Source organism: Macrobrachium nipponense, chromosome 10, assembly GCF_015104395.2.
Source record: "Macrobrachium nipponense isolate FS-2020 chromosome 10, ASM1510439v2, whole genome shotgun sequence".
NCBI classification, from domain to species: Eukaryota; Metazoa; Arthropoda; class Malacostraca; order Decapoda; family Palaemonidae; genus Macrobrachium; species Macrobrachium nipponense.
Window position 1 is genome coordinate 78,272,700 of NC_087204.1, and position 16,056 is coordinate 78,288,755.

At 41.7% G+C, this 16,056-nt stretch overlaps 2 protein-coding genes across 3 annotated transcripts in view; one reads left to right on the plus strand and one right to left on the minus strand.

Annotated features, from left to right (window-relative positions):
- Positions 1-4,137: 4,137 nt before the first annotated feature.
- Positions 4,138-16,056, minus strand: part of LOC135224175 (glutamate-gated chloride channel alpha-like) — a 45,153-nt gene continuing 33,234 nt past the window's right edge. Inside the window, exons 10-12 of one of the 2 annotated variants that reach the window (XM_064263043.1) lie at positions 5,492-5,596; positions 4,600-4,648; positions 4,138-4,358 (exon numbers count right to left, since the gene is read on the minus strand). In XM_064263043.1, coding sequence (XP_064119113.1) covers positions 4,185-4,358; positions 4,600-4,648; positions 5,492-5,596 — 328 coding nt within the window. In that variant the 3' untranslated portion in view covers positions 4,138-4,184. Of the gene's footprint in view, positions 4,359-4,599; positions 4,649-5,487; positions 5,597-16,056 lie in introns of those variants that run through there. The other variant, XM_064263044.1, reaches the window with a different exon arrangement.
- Positions 9,095-14,703, plus strand: LOC135224256 (cilia- and flagella-associated protein 251-like). Its single transcript, XM_064263105.1, has 5 exons — positions 9,095-9,280; positions 10,868-10,901; positions 10,970-11,048; positions 13,473-13,651; positions 14,447-14,703. Exons 1-5 carry the CDS (start codon positions 9,095-9,097, stop codon positions 14,701-14,703), a joined length of 735 nt encoding a protein of 244 aa, XP_064119175.1.

Here is a 16,056-nt window from a genome sequence, read left to right on the forward strand (position 1 = left end):
TGCTGGTTTCATTAACTTGTATTATTAACTTGTTCTATTTAAACAGAACTTGTTACAAAATGTAAAAATATATGAGTTGTTGCGAGTCAGAAGAGAACATTTGAGCTCCGTGAGAACGAATCAGTTGTATGGTTGTTGGTTCTTGAGGTATTCGCCATCTTCTAGCCTCAAACTTCAAGGGTGATTTTTTTCTTGTTTTAAGAAACTACTCACAACGTTTGTTTCCTTTTTGACTCGCAACAACTCAGCACTGAGTGTTGTAACTACAGAATATCTGATATTCATTTGGTATTTATTTAGTAGGCAATGGTAATGCTGCTATTATTATTATTATTATTATTATTATTATTATTATTATTATTATTATTATTTATTATTATTATTATTATTTTATTATTATTATTATTTTATTATTATATTATTTTATTAATTTATTTTATTATTATTTTATTTTTATTATTTTTTTTATTTATTATTTATTTTTATTATTTTATTATTATTTTATTATTATTTTATTATTATTTATTTTTTATTATTTTATTATTATTATTTTTTTTATTAATTTATTATATTATTTTTTATTAATTTATTATTATTTTATTTTTTATTATTTTATTATTTTTTATTATTATATTAAATAACAAAGTCCACACTTATGTAAAATGTGTATTAACAATACATAAAAGACGGGAGCTTTCGTCTACTTGATCAGTAGATCTCATCAGCCGTACTGATTTTTCCTTTTCAAAAAATATACAAAAAAGTTACGAAGGACAGGCAGGACTCTGGAACCGTCTCCAAGGGAGATAACAACCAAAACAAACTATCTCAATCATGTTATTCCCTCGTTCAAATGTCTGGCCAAAAGACTAGCCGATCGTCGTGTTTGAATTACCTCTTCTGGAGACTGTTCCAGAGTCCTGCCTGTCCTTCGTAACTACTTTGTATATTTTTTGAAAAGGAAAATCAGTACAGCTGATGAGGTCTACTGATCACGTAGACAAAAGCTCCCGTCTTTCATGTATTTTTTAATATAACATTTTACATAAGTGTGGACTTTTATTACTTCAAGATATTCCAGTCACGTTATGGTGATATATATATATATATATATATAATATATATATATATATATATATATATATATATATATATACATATATATATATATATATATATATATATATATGCAAGTATCATATGAGGTCATTTGTCGGAAAGGTGAGGTGGCCATAATCTTTAACGTAAGGTTCCGTCTCCCAGTTCAAATCTCTCCTTCTTCCTGGTTTGTAAAGCTAAGCGAAATTCCACCTTCTTCCTCTCCACGATAGACATCAACTTCACGTGGCTTATGGCTTCGAGCTCTTTGGGAGGGGTCGAAGGTGGAATCTCTCTCTCCGCTTTTCAAACCAGGAGAAAGGAGAGATCTAAACAGGGAGAAACAGGCAGAACCTCTAATTAAAGATTATATCCAGCTCACCCTTCGCAATTTGACGCCTCTTGTAAAAAATAATTATATAACTATATATGTGACGTTTGTTTTTGCAGGACAACTGTCCCATTCACACAGCCAGGATAGTTAGGCGATGGTTTGAGGAGCAACGAGACATTGACCTGCTGGAAACTGGCCAAGTAAGGGGTGTGATATGAATCCCTTGGAAAATTGCTGGGGGACCATCGTCCAACTCTTGGATCCCAGGCCAAGAACGATCATCAAGGCAGCTCCTCCAGCACACCATGTTTCCGAATGGGAGATCTTCAGGAAACATCAGCAAATCGTCTACAATCATGTAGCCTCCGTCCCCAGTAGACTACAAGATTTCATTGCCAACAATGGTGGATGGACTAATACTGATAACATATTTTATAATAAACGGTTATTTTTCAATCTATTGTGTATCCTTAATAACATGGTGCTGTAATATTTGTCCCTTAATTACGTATACGTTAAAATGTTACTAATATCGGGTTTAGATGTAAAATGATATATATATATATATATATATTATATATATATATATATATATATATATATAGAATATATATAAATTATATAAGGATATGATCTCATTATTACTTGATACATTCTTAACGTTGGCATTCACACCTGCAGAACGAACACAAACAAACAAAAACGCACTAGCTTGCCATCGATAACTGTAGACGTATGCCGAGCAGTTAAAATCATGCACAAAAATACGATTATTTGATCCAATGAATTTCGGTTGTGACAACAAACTCCAACCATAAGGAAGAATCGACTCCCATAATAACCCCTATTACACTGTCTCCTTTCCGTCTGCCTCCTCCTTGCGTTGTCCTCTCTCTTATAACTGTCTCTTTGTTTCTCCTCCTTCAGTGTCTTCTAGCTCTTTCATATCCGCTTAATTTTGAGCACTGTCCCAGATATCCGAGGTGTCTGGGAGCGCTCGACAGTGCGAAAAAATAATTATTTCGAAAATTCAGCAAAATATAAATATTATGCCAGCAACGTTCATTTTGCTGTCCTTTTTTCTAAATGTTAGTATTTTATGGTGGAATAGTCAGAATAGAGTCCCAGCCCTCTAAATACGCAAAAAATGTGAGTTATTTAACAAAACAACAAAAAATCTTTACTTTTTTTTATATTTCCGTTCGTAACCCAAAAATTATGAAAGTCAGGGGAATGAATTATTTTTTATGAGAAAGCCAATAAATTTCTCTAAATATCGGCATATAAATCAATGGAAAACGAATAAGTCCAGCCGGTGAAAAAATCGATAGAAAAGAGGGTAAGAAACAGAGCGCTCTGCCCGGCGCTTAGTGAGAATTATCGCTAGAAAAACACTTTTTTGAAGAGCCCTATCTCGGTTATTTTTCATTGAAATTCCTTTGTAAACATACGAAAATGTAGAGGAAACGTTTGAAGAATAAAGGGAAGGTAAAAAAAATTGCCTTGGATAAGGTAAACTGTTTCATTTTTGACGTTATAAGTTGATCGAAACGAAAAAAAAATGTTACCGCTGTCAACATTTATCGCTAAAATAACAGTTTTTTGAAGAGCCCTATCTCGGTTATTTTTCATAGAAATTACTTTGTAAATATACGAATATGTAGAGGAAACGTTGTAGAATAAAGGGAGAGTTAAGAAAAATGTCTTTGGTAACAGCAACAGTTTAATTTTGACATTATAAATTTGATCGAAACGAAAAAAAAATTTTACCGTTGTAAACATTATCGTTCTTAGCTCAAAAGCTATACATAACAGGCGAATTTCTTCCTCCTACACGGTCCAAAGTATGATCTAGCCTATGGAAATCGCTACTTGTCCGAAAAAAAAAAAAAATGGTCCTACCACACGTACGAAAAATTTCGGTAAATTTTACGTACCGCTACGTCAGTTGGATAGATAGGGGATAGAGTATTTTTACGTACTATTACGTCAGTTGGACATGAAAGGGCTAGGCCTATGAAGGTCTTTCTCTCCTCAACTTATGCTTTTTTCTTTATTTCTTCATGCTTAATTTTGAGTTACGTAATAAGGTCCTACAACCGATAATCTGAAGCTAGTTGTCTTTGTAATAATAAGAATTTGGAATGCGGCTGTTGATATTACAATTAAAGAGTAGTAGGTATGCTGTTATTTGATAGACAAGGCTTTTACTGGTAGATAGCTAAATCCCATTATTACAAGAGAGCGCCACGAAAACCGAGTTGATTCTTTTGTCAGTAACAGCAAGTTGAACAGACGGGTTTTATCGCCTCCATGATCAGAAAATAAACCTACAGAATAACATTCGCTATATTATTTTCCTTAAAGGAGAAATTAGAGGGAGGGAGCAGAAGATATAAACGTGTGCTTGAAAGGGTGGGTGTGAAGGGTGGAGGGAAAAATGCTGGGGGAAGACGTTGTGGAGGGCGGTGGCCACGGTGGAGGGGGCGGGTTTCATCGTACGTCTGGAGGCACAGTTCCAGTGTTACCAGATCACATCCAGCCTTGTGGCTAAAATGTGTTTACTAATATATGTGGCCGACTGTACATATATATATATATATATATATATATATATATATATATATATAATATATATATATATATATATATATATTTATATTTATATATTTGTATCACAGACTAACCTGGGTAAAAGGTCCAATTCGCTTATCTACATAAATACTTACAATCGTTACATACGAGCTATGAACTATCTCAGGTAAATGGTCCAGTATAAAATATTAAATACAAAGAACACAACTAAATACAAAACTCTCGCCCCCCATTCCACTTTGTGTTCAATCTTCGTCCAGTATTCTTCAGTTGAAGACGATTTCTTCTCAGGCAAGTTTTCCATGATGGGCCCAACGGAATTGAGTCCCGTCTGTTAAAGAGAGAGAGAGAGAGAGAGAGAGAGAGAGAGAGAGAGAGAGAGAGAGAGAGAGAGAGAGAGAGAGAGAATTAACATTAAAGAGGCCTTGACAACTCCAAGCTCGGAAATTCTCTATAATTAAAAAAAAATTGAAAATCTGATTGATTGCTAATATCCACAGCTTTGTCAATAAATTTGTAAAGATATTTTGTGCTGTTTATACGGCAGGAACTTGAATCTGTTATATACTTACTACATATTCTGTGGATTGCCTTGAAGCTTGAAGTTGCTTAGACCTTAATCTGCAAAATACGAACAAAATGTTTTTCTCATTACAAAGAGCCGATGCAGCATAAGTGGCCTTATCTAATCTTGTGATTTATTAGCATGAAATTATTCCCCATCGGTTTTTTTTCTTTTGAAAGAAGGATTTTTTTTTTAGTTTTTATTAATATAGATTTTTAGGCATACATGGCAAGCACTGGGACAACTAAGGCCATTCAGCTTAGAATCGGAAATGGACAATGAAAAGGTTTGAAAGGTGTAAAAAGAGGAAAACTATGCATCAATTTGTTATGAGAGGGTGGACAGTAAGATGGGAGAGAATAGAATATGAACAGAGGTACAGTAAAAGGAATGAAAAGGGTTGCAGCTAGTGGCCGATGAGACGATGCAAAGAACGGTAAGTAATGCCTACATTCCACCTCATCCGTTGCCCCCCTACATGGTATTGAAAGAAGGAGATCCTGACTTAAAGTACCTATTACAAGGGGCAAAAATCTACTATTAATCTATTGTCTATTGAGTAATTTTTTTTAGGAAATCATGAAAATTCCAAATTCCAGTACCCACGTAATTCTTAAAGCTTGATAGTCATCTGCATCACTATTCTGTAATAATAATTTCCAATAAGTTGTAGAACGCCACTGTGGAACAAACCTCAAGCCCTGTAACGCAGGAGCTTATTCTAAAAAACTAGTGTTAAACCAACGACTATATTCGTAAATATTCGTTCAGGTGATTCTCAGCACGCAGGGAAACGGCTTGACTTCAATGCTTTAAGATGCCAGATATGCTTATTGACACTGGCTCGTCAACAGCAGAGACTAACTAAATCTTAACGAAACAAATGATTCAAAACTCACTGCAAGATGACAGCGTACTGGAACAAGGCCATCGAGACCGCCAGGATGCAAGCGAAGAACCAGACGTCAATGGCACGGGTATAGTTCGCTGGAGGAGTCACGGCCCTGTCACCAGAAGAGAAGTAACGTTAGTTGTTGGTACAGATTAAAATACATGAGAAAAAGAAACAGTATCCTCAAGATATATTTCATTATGAATTGGATTTGATTGATATATAAAATTTAGCTGTACAGCCCAGCTCTGGGGCACTCTCAGCCATCCAGTGCTTAACACAGTGAGAAGCAGGAATGGTAAAGAGAGTAAGATGGGAGAGAAGAAGCAGGTATGGTAGGAGAGCACGATGAGAAAAAGGAAGCAAGAATGGTAGGAGAGCAAGATATGAGAGAGGAAGAAGGAATAGTAGGAGAGCAGGAGGGGAGAGAGGAAGCAGGTATGGTAGGAGAGCAAGAAGGTAAAAATGAAGCAGGAATAGTAGGAGAGCAAAATGAGAGAAAAAAACAGGTATGGTAGGAGAGCAAGATGTAAGAAAGGAAGCAGGAATAGTAGGAGAGCAAAATGAGAGAAAAAAGCAGGTATGGTAAGAGAGCAAGATGTAAGAAAGGAAGCAGGAATGGTAAGAGAGCAAGATGAGAGAGAAGAAGCAGGTAGGTAGGAGAGCAAGATGAGAGAAAGGAAAGCAAGGAAATGGTAGGAATGGTTTGGAGAGCAAGAATGAAGAAGAAAGCAGGAATGGTAAGGAATGGTTTAGGAGAGCAAGAATGGGAGAAAGAAAGCGGAATGGTAGAGAGCAAGATGGGAGAGAGGAAGCAGGTAGGGGTAGGAGAGCAAGATGAGAAGAAAGAAAGCAGGATGGTAGGATGGTGAAAGAAGCATGGAGAGCAAGAATGGGGTAAGGATGACAAGGTGGGAGGAAAAATGAGCAAGAATGGAAAAGGAGGCAACTATGAAGGGAAAAAAGAAGCAGGAATGGTAGGAGAGCAAGATTGAGAGGAAGCAGGAATGGTAGGAGAGCACGATGGAGAAATGAGCAGGATGGGTAGGGAGAGTCAAGATGGGGAGAAAGGAAGCAGGATGGTTAGGAGACAGATAGGAACAAAGCAAAGCAGATGGAGAAAAAGAAAGCAGGGGAAATGTATGGGAGAAAAGAAGCAGGAATGGGTAGGAGCAGCAAAAATGGTAGAAAAGAAGCAGGAATGGTAGGAATAGCAAGAGGGAGAAAAGGAAGCAGGAATGGTAGGAGAGCAAGATGGGAGAAAGGAAAGTAGGAATGGTAGGACAGCATGGGAGAAAAGGAGCAGGAATGGGAGGAAAGGACAAGATGGGAGAAAGGAAGCAGGAATGGTAGAGCAAGATGGGAGAAAGGAGCAGGATGGTAGAGAGCAATATGGGAGAAAGGAAGCAGGAATGTAGGAGAGCAAGATGAGAAAAGAAGCAGGAATGTAGGGAGAGCAAGATGAGAAAGAAGCAGGAATGGTAGGAGAGCAAGATGGGAGAAAGGGAGGAAGCAGGAATTGTAGGAAGCAAGAATGAGGAGAAAGAAGCAGGAATGGTCAGAGCAAGATGGGATGAACGAAGCAGGAATGGTAGGGAAAGCAGATGGGAGAAAAGAAGCAGGAATGGTAGGAGAGCAAGATGGAGAAAGGAAACAGGAATGGTAGGAGAGAAGAGGATGGAGAAAGGAAGCAGGAATGGTAGGAGAGCAAGATGGGAGAAAGGAAACAGGAATGGTAGGAAAGCAAGATGGGAGAAAGGAAGCAGGAATGTTAGGAGGGCGAGATGGGAGAAAGGAAGCAGGAATGGTAGGAGAGCAAGATGGGAGAAAGGAAGAACAGGAATGTAGAAGAGCAAAATGGGGGAGAAAGGAGCAGGAATGGTAAGAGAGCAAGATAGGAGAAAGGAAGCAGGAATGGTTAGAGAGCAAGATGAGAGAAAGGAAGCAGGAATGTTAGGAGAGCAAGATGGGAGAAAGGAAGCAGAAATGGTAGGAGAGGAAGATGGGAGAAAGGAAGAAGGAATGGTAGAAGAGCAAGATGGGAGAAAGGAAGCAGGAATGTTAGGAGAGCAAAATGAGAGAAAGGAAGCAGGAATGGTAGGAGAGGAAGATGGGAGAAAGAAAGCAGGAATGGTAGGAGAGGAAGATGGGAGAAAGGAAGCAGGAATGGTAGGAGAGCAAAATGAGAGAAAGGAAGCAGGAGTGGTAGGAGAGCAAGATGGGAGAAAGGAAGCAGGAATGGTAGGAGAGCAAGATGGGAGAAAGGAAGCAGGAATGGTAGAAGAGCAAGATGGGAGAAAGGAAGCAGGAATGGTAGGAGAGCAAGATGGGAGAAAGGAAGCAGGAATGGTAGGAGAGCAAGATGGGAGAAAGGAAGCAGGAATGGTAGGAGAGCAAGATGGGAGAAAGGAAGCAGGAATGGTAGGAGAGCAAGATGGGAGAAAGGAAACCGGAATGGAAGGAGAGCAAGATGGGAGAAAGGAAGCAGGAATGGTAGGAGAGCAAAATGGGAGAAAGGAAGCAGGAATGGTGGTAGCGAGCAGTAGGGGTGAGAAAGGAAGGCAGGAATGGTAGGAGAGCAAGACGGGAGAAAGGAAGCAGGAATGTTAGGAGAGCAATATGGGAGAAATGAAGCAGGAATGGTAAGAGAGCAAGATGGGAGAACGGAAGCAGGAATGGTAGGAGAGCAAGATGGGAGAAAGGAAGCAGGAATGGTAGGAGAGCAAGATGGGAGAAAGGAAGCAGGAATGGTAGGAGAGCAAGATGGGAGAAAGGAAGCAGGAATGGTAGGAGAGCAAGATGGGAGAAAGGAAGCAGGAATGTTAGGAGAGCAAAATGAGAGAAAGGAAGCAGGAATGGTAGGAGAGCAAGATGGGAGAAAGGAAGCAGGTATGGTAGGAGAGCAAGATGGGAGAAAGGAAGCAGGAATGGTAGGAGAGCAAGATGAGAGAAAGGAAGCAGGAATGGTAGGAGAGCAAGATGGGAGAAAGGAAGCAGGAATGGTAGGAGAGCAAGATGGGAGAAAGGAAGCAGGAATGGTAGGAGAGCAAGATGGGAGAGAGGAAGCAGGAATGGTAGGAGAGCAAGATGGGAGAAAGGAAGCAGGAATGGTAGGAGAGCAAGATGGGATAGAAGAAGCAGGAATGGTAGGAGAGCAAGATGGGAGAGGAAGCAGGAATGGTAGGAGAGCAAGATGGGAGAGGAAGCAGGAATGGTAGGAGAGCAAGATGGGAGAGAGGAATCAGGAATGGTAGGAGAGCAAGATGGGAGAAAGGAAGCAGGAATGGTAGGAGAGCAAGATGGGTGGGAGAGAGGAAGCAGGAATGGTAGGAGAGCAAAATGGGAGAAAGGAAGCAGGAATGGTAAGAGAGCAAGATGGGAGAAAGGAAGCAGGAATGGTAGGAGAGCAAGATGGGAGAAAGGAAGCAGGAATGGTAGGAGAGCAAGATGGGAGAAAGGAAGCAGGAATGGTAGAAGAGCAAAATGGGAGAAAGGAAGCAGGAATGGTAGGAGAGCAAGATGGAGAAAGGAAGCAGGAATGGTAGGAGAGCAAGATGGGAGAAAGGAAGCAGGAATGGTAGGAGAGCAAGATGGGAGAAAGGAAGCAGGAATGGTAGGAGAGGAAGATGGGAGAAAGGAAGCAGGAATGGTAGGAGAGCAAGATGGGAGAAAGGAAGCAGGAATATTAGGAGAGCAAGATGGGAGAAAAGAAGCAGGAATGGTAGGAGAGGTAAGATGGGAGAAAGGAAGCGGGAGAATGGTAGGAGAGGAAGATGGGAGAAAGGAAGCAGTACAGGTAAGTAGGAGAGCAAGATGGGAGAAAGGAAGCAGGAATGGTAGGAGAGCAAGATGGGAGAAAGGAAGCAGGAATGGTAGGAGACCAAGATAACAGAAAGGAAGCAAGAATGGTAGGAGAGGAAAAATGAGAGAAAGAAGCAAGGAATGGTAGGAGGAGCAAGGAAAATGAGAGCATTTTTTTTAAAAGGAAGCAGGAATGGTAGGAATTAGCAAGGATGGGAGAAAGGAAGCAGGTATGGTAGAAGGAGCAAGATGGGGAAAGGAAAGCAGGAAACAGTAGGAGGGAAGCAAGATGGGAGATAGGAGAGGAATGGTAGGATAGCAAGATGGGACAAGAAATGGAAGCAGGAATGGTAGGGAGGGAGCAAGAATAACAAAGGAAACAGGAAGCAAGAATGGTAGGAGAGGAAAATGAGAAGAAAGGAAGCAGGAATGGCAAGTCAGAGCTAAGATGAGAGATAGGAAGCCAGGGAATGGTAGGATAGCAAGATGGGAGAGGACGCAGGAATGTAGGAGAGCAAGATAGGAGAAAGGAAGCAGGAATGTAGGAGAGCAAGGATGGAGAAGACAAGGAATGTAGAGAGCAGATGGAGAAAGGAAGCCGGAATGTAGGAGAGCAAAATGGGAAGAAATGAAGCATGAATGGTAGGGAGCCAAAATGAGGAGAAAGGAAGCAGGATGGTAAAGAGAGCAAGAGGGAGAAAGGAAGCAGGAAATGGTAGGAAGCAGATGGAGAAAGGAAGCAGGAATGGTAGGAAGCAAGTATGTTAGAAAGGAAGGCGGACTGGTAGAAGAGCAAAAAAATGAGAAAGGAAGCAGTAGTGGTAGGAGAGCAAGATGGGAGAAAGGCAGCAGAAATGGTAGGGAGCAGATGGGAGACAGAAGTAAGCAGGAACTGGTAGGAAAGCAAGATGAGAGAAAGGGAGCAGGAATGGTAGGAGCACGAAATGAGAGATGGGAAGCAGGTGGTGGAAAGCAAGATGAGAGAAAGGAAGCAGAATGTAGAGAGCAGAAATGGGAGAGAGGGGAAAGAGCAAGGAGGATGGTAGAAAGGCAAGATGGGAGAAAGGAAGCCAGGAATGGTAGGAAAGCAAGATGAGAGGGAGGAAGCAAAGGACATGGTAGGAAAGCAAAGATGAGAGAGGAAGCAGGAAGGGGTAGAGCAAGATAAAAGGAAAGAAAAGGAAATAGGATGGAGAGAAGCAGATGAGAGGGAAAGAGGTAGGAATGGTAGGAAAGCAAGATGAGAAAGGAAGCAGGAATGGTAGGGACAGCAGATGAGAGAAAGGAGCAGATGTAAGAAAGAAGCAGGAATGAGTGAAAAAGGAAAGCAGGAATGTAGAGCAAGATGAGAGGAAGAAAAGAGGAATGGTAGGAAAGCAAGAGAGAGGAAAGGAAGCAATGGAATGTAAGAGGAGGCAAGATGAGGGAGCAAGCAGATGGTAGGAAAGCAAGATAGGAATAGGGAAGCAGAATGTAGGAAAGCAAATATGAGAAGAGGAAAGCAGGAAGGAGGAGAAGAGATGAGAGAGGAAAGTAGGAATGGTAGGAAAGCAAGATGAAGGAGCAAGGAAGCTAGGAAAAGGGTAGGAAAGCAGATGAGAAAGAAGAACAGGAAGGTAGGAAAGGCAAGGATGAGGGAGGAGAGCAGATTGGTAAAGGAAAGCAAGATGGGAGAAAGAAGTAGATGAAGAAGAAGATGAGGAGGAGGGGAAAAGCAAGAATGGTAGGAGGAGCAGGATGGAGGAGAAAGAAGCAGATGAAAGGTAGGAAAGCAAGATGAGAGGAAGGAAGCAGGATGGTGTGGAGGAAAGCATGAGAGAAACGAAGTAGGAATGGTAAGCGAAGAGAATTGTGAGAAAAGGAAGCAGAATGGTAGGCGGAAGCAGAATGGAGAAAGAAGTAGGAATGATAAGGAAAGCAAGATGTGAGAAAAGGAAGCAGAAGGTAGGAGAAGATGAGTGAAAGGAAAAGCAGTGAATGGTAAGCGGAAAGCAAGATGAGAGAAGAAGCAGGAATGGTAGAGAGATGAGAGAAAAGAAGTTAGGAAATGGTAGGAAGCAAGATGGAGAGAAACAGAAGCGGAAGGTAGGAAAGCAAGATGAGGAGATGGAAAGCAGGAATGGTAGGAGAGCAAGATGAGAGAAAGGGAAGCAAGGAATGGTAGGAGAGAAGGGAAGAGAGGAATGAGCAAGATGTAGAAAGAGCAGAATGGAAGTAGAAAGGAGCAGGAATGTAGAAAGAAAGCAGGATGGGAGAGAAGCAGGAATGGTAGGGAGGGCAAGTGAGAAAAAGAAGCAGCAAGGTAGGACAAGCAAGATGGAGAGGAATGAGAACAAAGGAAGCAGGATGTAGGAGGTCAAGAGGAGAGAAAGGAAAGCAGAATAAAGGTAGAAATCAAGATGAGTAAGGAAGCGAGAAGTAGTAGGAAGAATGAGAGAGAGAAAGGGAGGAATGGTAGGAAAGCAAGATGGAGAAAGAAAGTGGAATGGTAAGGAGAGCAAGATGAGAGAAGGAAGCAGAATGGTAGGAAAGCAGGATGGGAGAAAGGAAGTAGGAATGGTAGGAGACAAGATGAGAGAAGGGAAGGCAGGAATGGTAGAGCAAGATGAGAGAAAGGAAGCAGAAAAGTAGGAAAGCAAGATAGAGAAAGGAAGTAGGAATGGTAGGAGAGCAAGATGAGAGAAGGGAAGCAGGAATGGTAGGAGTTCAAGATGAGAGAAAGGAACCAGGAATCGGGGAGGAGGATGAGAAGGAACAGGTATGTAGGAGCAAGATGAGGAGAAAGGAAGCAAGGAATGGTTAGAAAGAAGATGAGAGAAAGGGAAGAGAAATGGAGAGCAAGATGAGAGAAGGGAAGCAGGAATGTAGGAAAAGCAAGATGAGAATGAGAGATGGTAAGAGAGCAAGAGAGAGAAAGAAAGCAGGAATGGTAGGAAAGCAAGATGGGGAGAAAAGGAAGGGAGGAATGGTAGGAGAGCAAGATGAGAGAGGAAGCAGGAATGGTAGGAAAGCAAGATGGGAGAAAGGAAGCAGGAGTAGGAAAGAAGATGAGAGAGGAAGCAGGAATGGTTAGGAAAGAAGATGAGAAAGAAGCAGGAATGGTTAGGACAGATGAGAAAGGAAGATGAATGGTAGGAAATCAGGATGGAAAAAAGGAAGTAGGAAATGGTGGAGAGCAAAGATGAGAGAAAAGGGAAGCAGGAATGGTAGAGAAAGATGAGAGAAAGGAATAAGAATGGGTAGGAAAGTAGGAGAAAGGAAGGGAATGGTAGGAGAGCAAGATGAGAGAGGAAGCGGAATGGTAGGAGTTCAAGATGAGAAAAAGGAACCAGGAATGGCAGGAAAGCAAAATGAGAGAAAGGAACCAGGTATTGTAGGAGTTCAAGATGAGAGAATGGAAGCAGAATGGTAAGGAAGCAAGATGAGAAAGGAAGAGAAAAATGTAGAGAGCAAGATGGAGAAGGGAAGCGGAATGGTAGGAAAGCAGATGAGAGAATGAAGTAGGAATGGTAAGAGAGCAAGATGAGAGAAAGAAGCAGAAATGGAAGGGAAAGCAAGGGAGGGAGAAAGTAAGCAGAATGGTAGGAGAGCAAGATGAAGAGAGGAAAGGCAGTATGGTGGAAAAGCAAGATGGGAGAAAGAAGCAGGAATGGTAGGAAAGCAGGATGAGAGGAGGAAGCAGGAAGGTAGAGCAAGATGAGAGAAGGGAAGCAGGAATGGTAGAAGCAAGAGGGGAGAAAGAAGTAGGAATGTTAGGAGAGCAAGATGAGAGAAGGGAGCAGGAATTGGTAGAAAGCAGGATGGCGAAAGGAAGTAGGAGTAGAGAAAGCAAGATGAGAGAAGGAAGCAGGAATGGTAGGAAGTTCAAGATGAGAGAAAGGAAGCAGGAATGGTAGGAAAGCAAGATGGGGAGAAAGGAAAGCAGATGGTAGGAGTTCAAGATGAGAAAAAGTAAGGAAGCAAGAAGTAGGAGCAAGATGAGAGAGGAAAGCAGATGTTAGGAAGCAGTGTAGAAAGAAAGTAGAAGGTAGAAAACAAGATGAGAGAAGGGAAAGCAGGAATGGTAGAAAACAAGAGAGAGAAAGGAAGAGATGAGAGCAAGAGAGAAGATGAAGCAGGATTGGTAGGAGCAAGATGAGAGAAAGGAAGCAGGAAATGGTAGAAGCAAGATGAGAGAAATAAAGTAGGAAGGTAGGAAAGCAAGATGAGGAGAAGGAAGCAGGATTGGTAGAAAAACAGGATGAGAAGAAAGGAGCAGGCAATGGTAGGAAGCAAGATGAGAGAAGGGAAGCAGAAGCTAGGAAAGCAGATGAGAGAAAGGAAGTAGGAACTGGTAGGAAAGCAGAGGGAGAAATGAAGCAGGATGGTAGAAGCAAGATGAAGAGAAAGGAAGTAGGGAGGTTAGGAAAGCAAGATGAGAGAAAGGAGTAGAATGGAAGAGAGCAAAGGATGAGAGAGGAAGCAAGAAGGTAGGAGAGCAAGATGGGAGAAATGAAGCAGGAATGGTAGGAAAGCAGATGAGAAAGGAGGAAAGAGGAATGGAGGAGAGCAAGATGGAGAAAGAAGCAGAAATGGTAGGAAAGCAAGATGAGAAAAGGAAGTAGGAATGGTAGGAGAGCAGATGAGAGAAAGGAAGCAGAAGTAGGAAACAAGATGAGGAAAAGAGGAAGTAGAATGGTAGAGAAGCAAGATGAGAGAAAAGGAAGCAGGAATGGTAGGAAAGCAAGATTGGAGAAAGGAAAGAATAGGAGAGCAAGAGAGAGTAAAGGAAGCATAAAATGGAGAAAGGACAAGATGAGGAAAGGAAGCAGGAAGGTAGGAGAGAAAGAGAGAGAAAGGAAGCAAGAAATGGTAGAAAGCAAGATGAGAAGGAACAAGTAGAAATGGTAGGAAAGCAAGATGAGAGGAAGCAGGAATGGTAGCAAGCAGATGAGAGAGGAAGCAGAAATGGTAGATGCAAGAGAGAGAAAGGAAGTAGGAATGTAGGAAGCCAAGATGGTGAGAAGGGAAGTAGGATGAGGAGAGCAAGATGGAGAGAAGAGGGAACAGAAATGGTAGGAGCAAGATGAGAGAAAGGAAGTAGGAATGTAGGAAAAGCAGATGGAGAAAGGAAGCAGAAGGTAGGAAAAGCAAGGATGGAGAAAGGAAGCAGGAATGGTAGGAAAGCAAGATGAGTGTAAGGAGCAAGAAAAGGTAGGAAAGCAAGAGAGAAGAAAGGGAGCGGAATGGTATGAGAGCAAGATGAGAGAAAGGAAGCAGACGGTGGAGAAGCAAGATAGGAGAAAGGAAGCAGGAATGGTAGGAAAGCAAGATGAGAGAAAGGAAGCAGGAATGGTAGGAAAGCAAGATGAGAGAAAGGAAGCAGAAATGGTAGGAAAGCAAGATGTGAGGATGCAGAATGGTGGGAGAGCAAGATGAGAGAAAGGAAGCAGAAATGGTAGGAAAGCAAGAGGGGAGAAAGGGAAGTAGGAAATGGTGAAGAGCAGAGAGAGAAAGGAAGCAGAAATGGTAGGAAAGCAAGATGGGAGAAAGGAAGCAGGAATGGTAGGAAAGCAAGATGAGAGAAAGGAAGCAGGAATGGTAGGAAAGCAAGATGGGAGAAAGGGAGTAGGAATGGTAGGAGAGCAGTAAAAAGAAAGGAAGCAGGAATGGAGGAAAGCAGATGAGAGAAAGAAGCAGAAATGGTAGGAAAGCAAGATGGGAGAAAGGAAGCAGGAATGGTAGGAAAGCAAGATTGAGAGAAAGGAAGCAGAAATGGTAGGAAAAGCAGAAATGAGAAAAAGGAAGCAGGAATGTAGGAGAGCAAGATGAGAGAAAGGAAGCGAAATGGTAGGAAAGCAGATGGGAGAAAAGGAAGCAGGAATGTAGGAAAGCAATGATGAGAAAGGAAGCAGGAATGGTAGGAGAGCAAGATGAGAGAAAGGAAGCAGGAATATAGGAAAGCAAGATGGGAGAAAGAAGTAGTGGTAGGAGAGCAGATGAGAGAAGGGAAGCAGGAATGGTAGGAAGCAAGATGAGGAAAGGAAGTAGGAATGGTAGAAAGCAAGATGAAAGGAAGCAGAAATGGGTGGAAAGCAACATGGGAGAAAGGAAGCAGGAATGGTAGGAAAGCAAGATGAGAGAAAGGAAGCAAGAATGGTAGGAAAGCAAGATGAGAGAAATGAAGCAGAAATGGTGGGAAAGCAAGATGAGAGAAAGGAAGCAGGAATGGTAGGAGAGCAAGATGAGAGAAAGGAAGCAGGAATGGTAGGAAAGCAAGATGGGAGAAAGGAAGCAGGAATGGTAGGAAAGCAAGATGAGAGAAAGGAAGCAGGAATGGTAGGAAAGCAAGATGAGAGAAAGGAAGCAGGAAATGGTAGGAAAGCAAGATAAGGAGAAGGAAATAGGAAATAGAGAGCAAGATGAGAGAAAGGAATAGGAATGGTAGGAAAGCAAGATGAGAAAGGAAGCAGGAATGGTAAGAGAGCAGATGAGAGACAAGGAAGTAGAATGGAGCAGAGCAGATAGATGAGCAGGATGGTAGGAAAGCAAGATGGGAGAAAGGAAGTAGGAATGGTAGAAGCAAGATGAGGGAAACGGAAGCAGGAATGGTGGAGAGCAAGATGAGAGAAAGGAAGCAGGAATGGTAGGAAGCAAGATAAGAGAAAGGAAGCAGGAATGGTAGGAAAGCAAGATGAGAGAAAGGAAGCAGGAATGGTAGGAGAGCAAGATGAGAGAAAGGAAGCAGGAATGGTAGGAAAGCAAGATGAGAGAAAGGAAGTAGGAATGGTA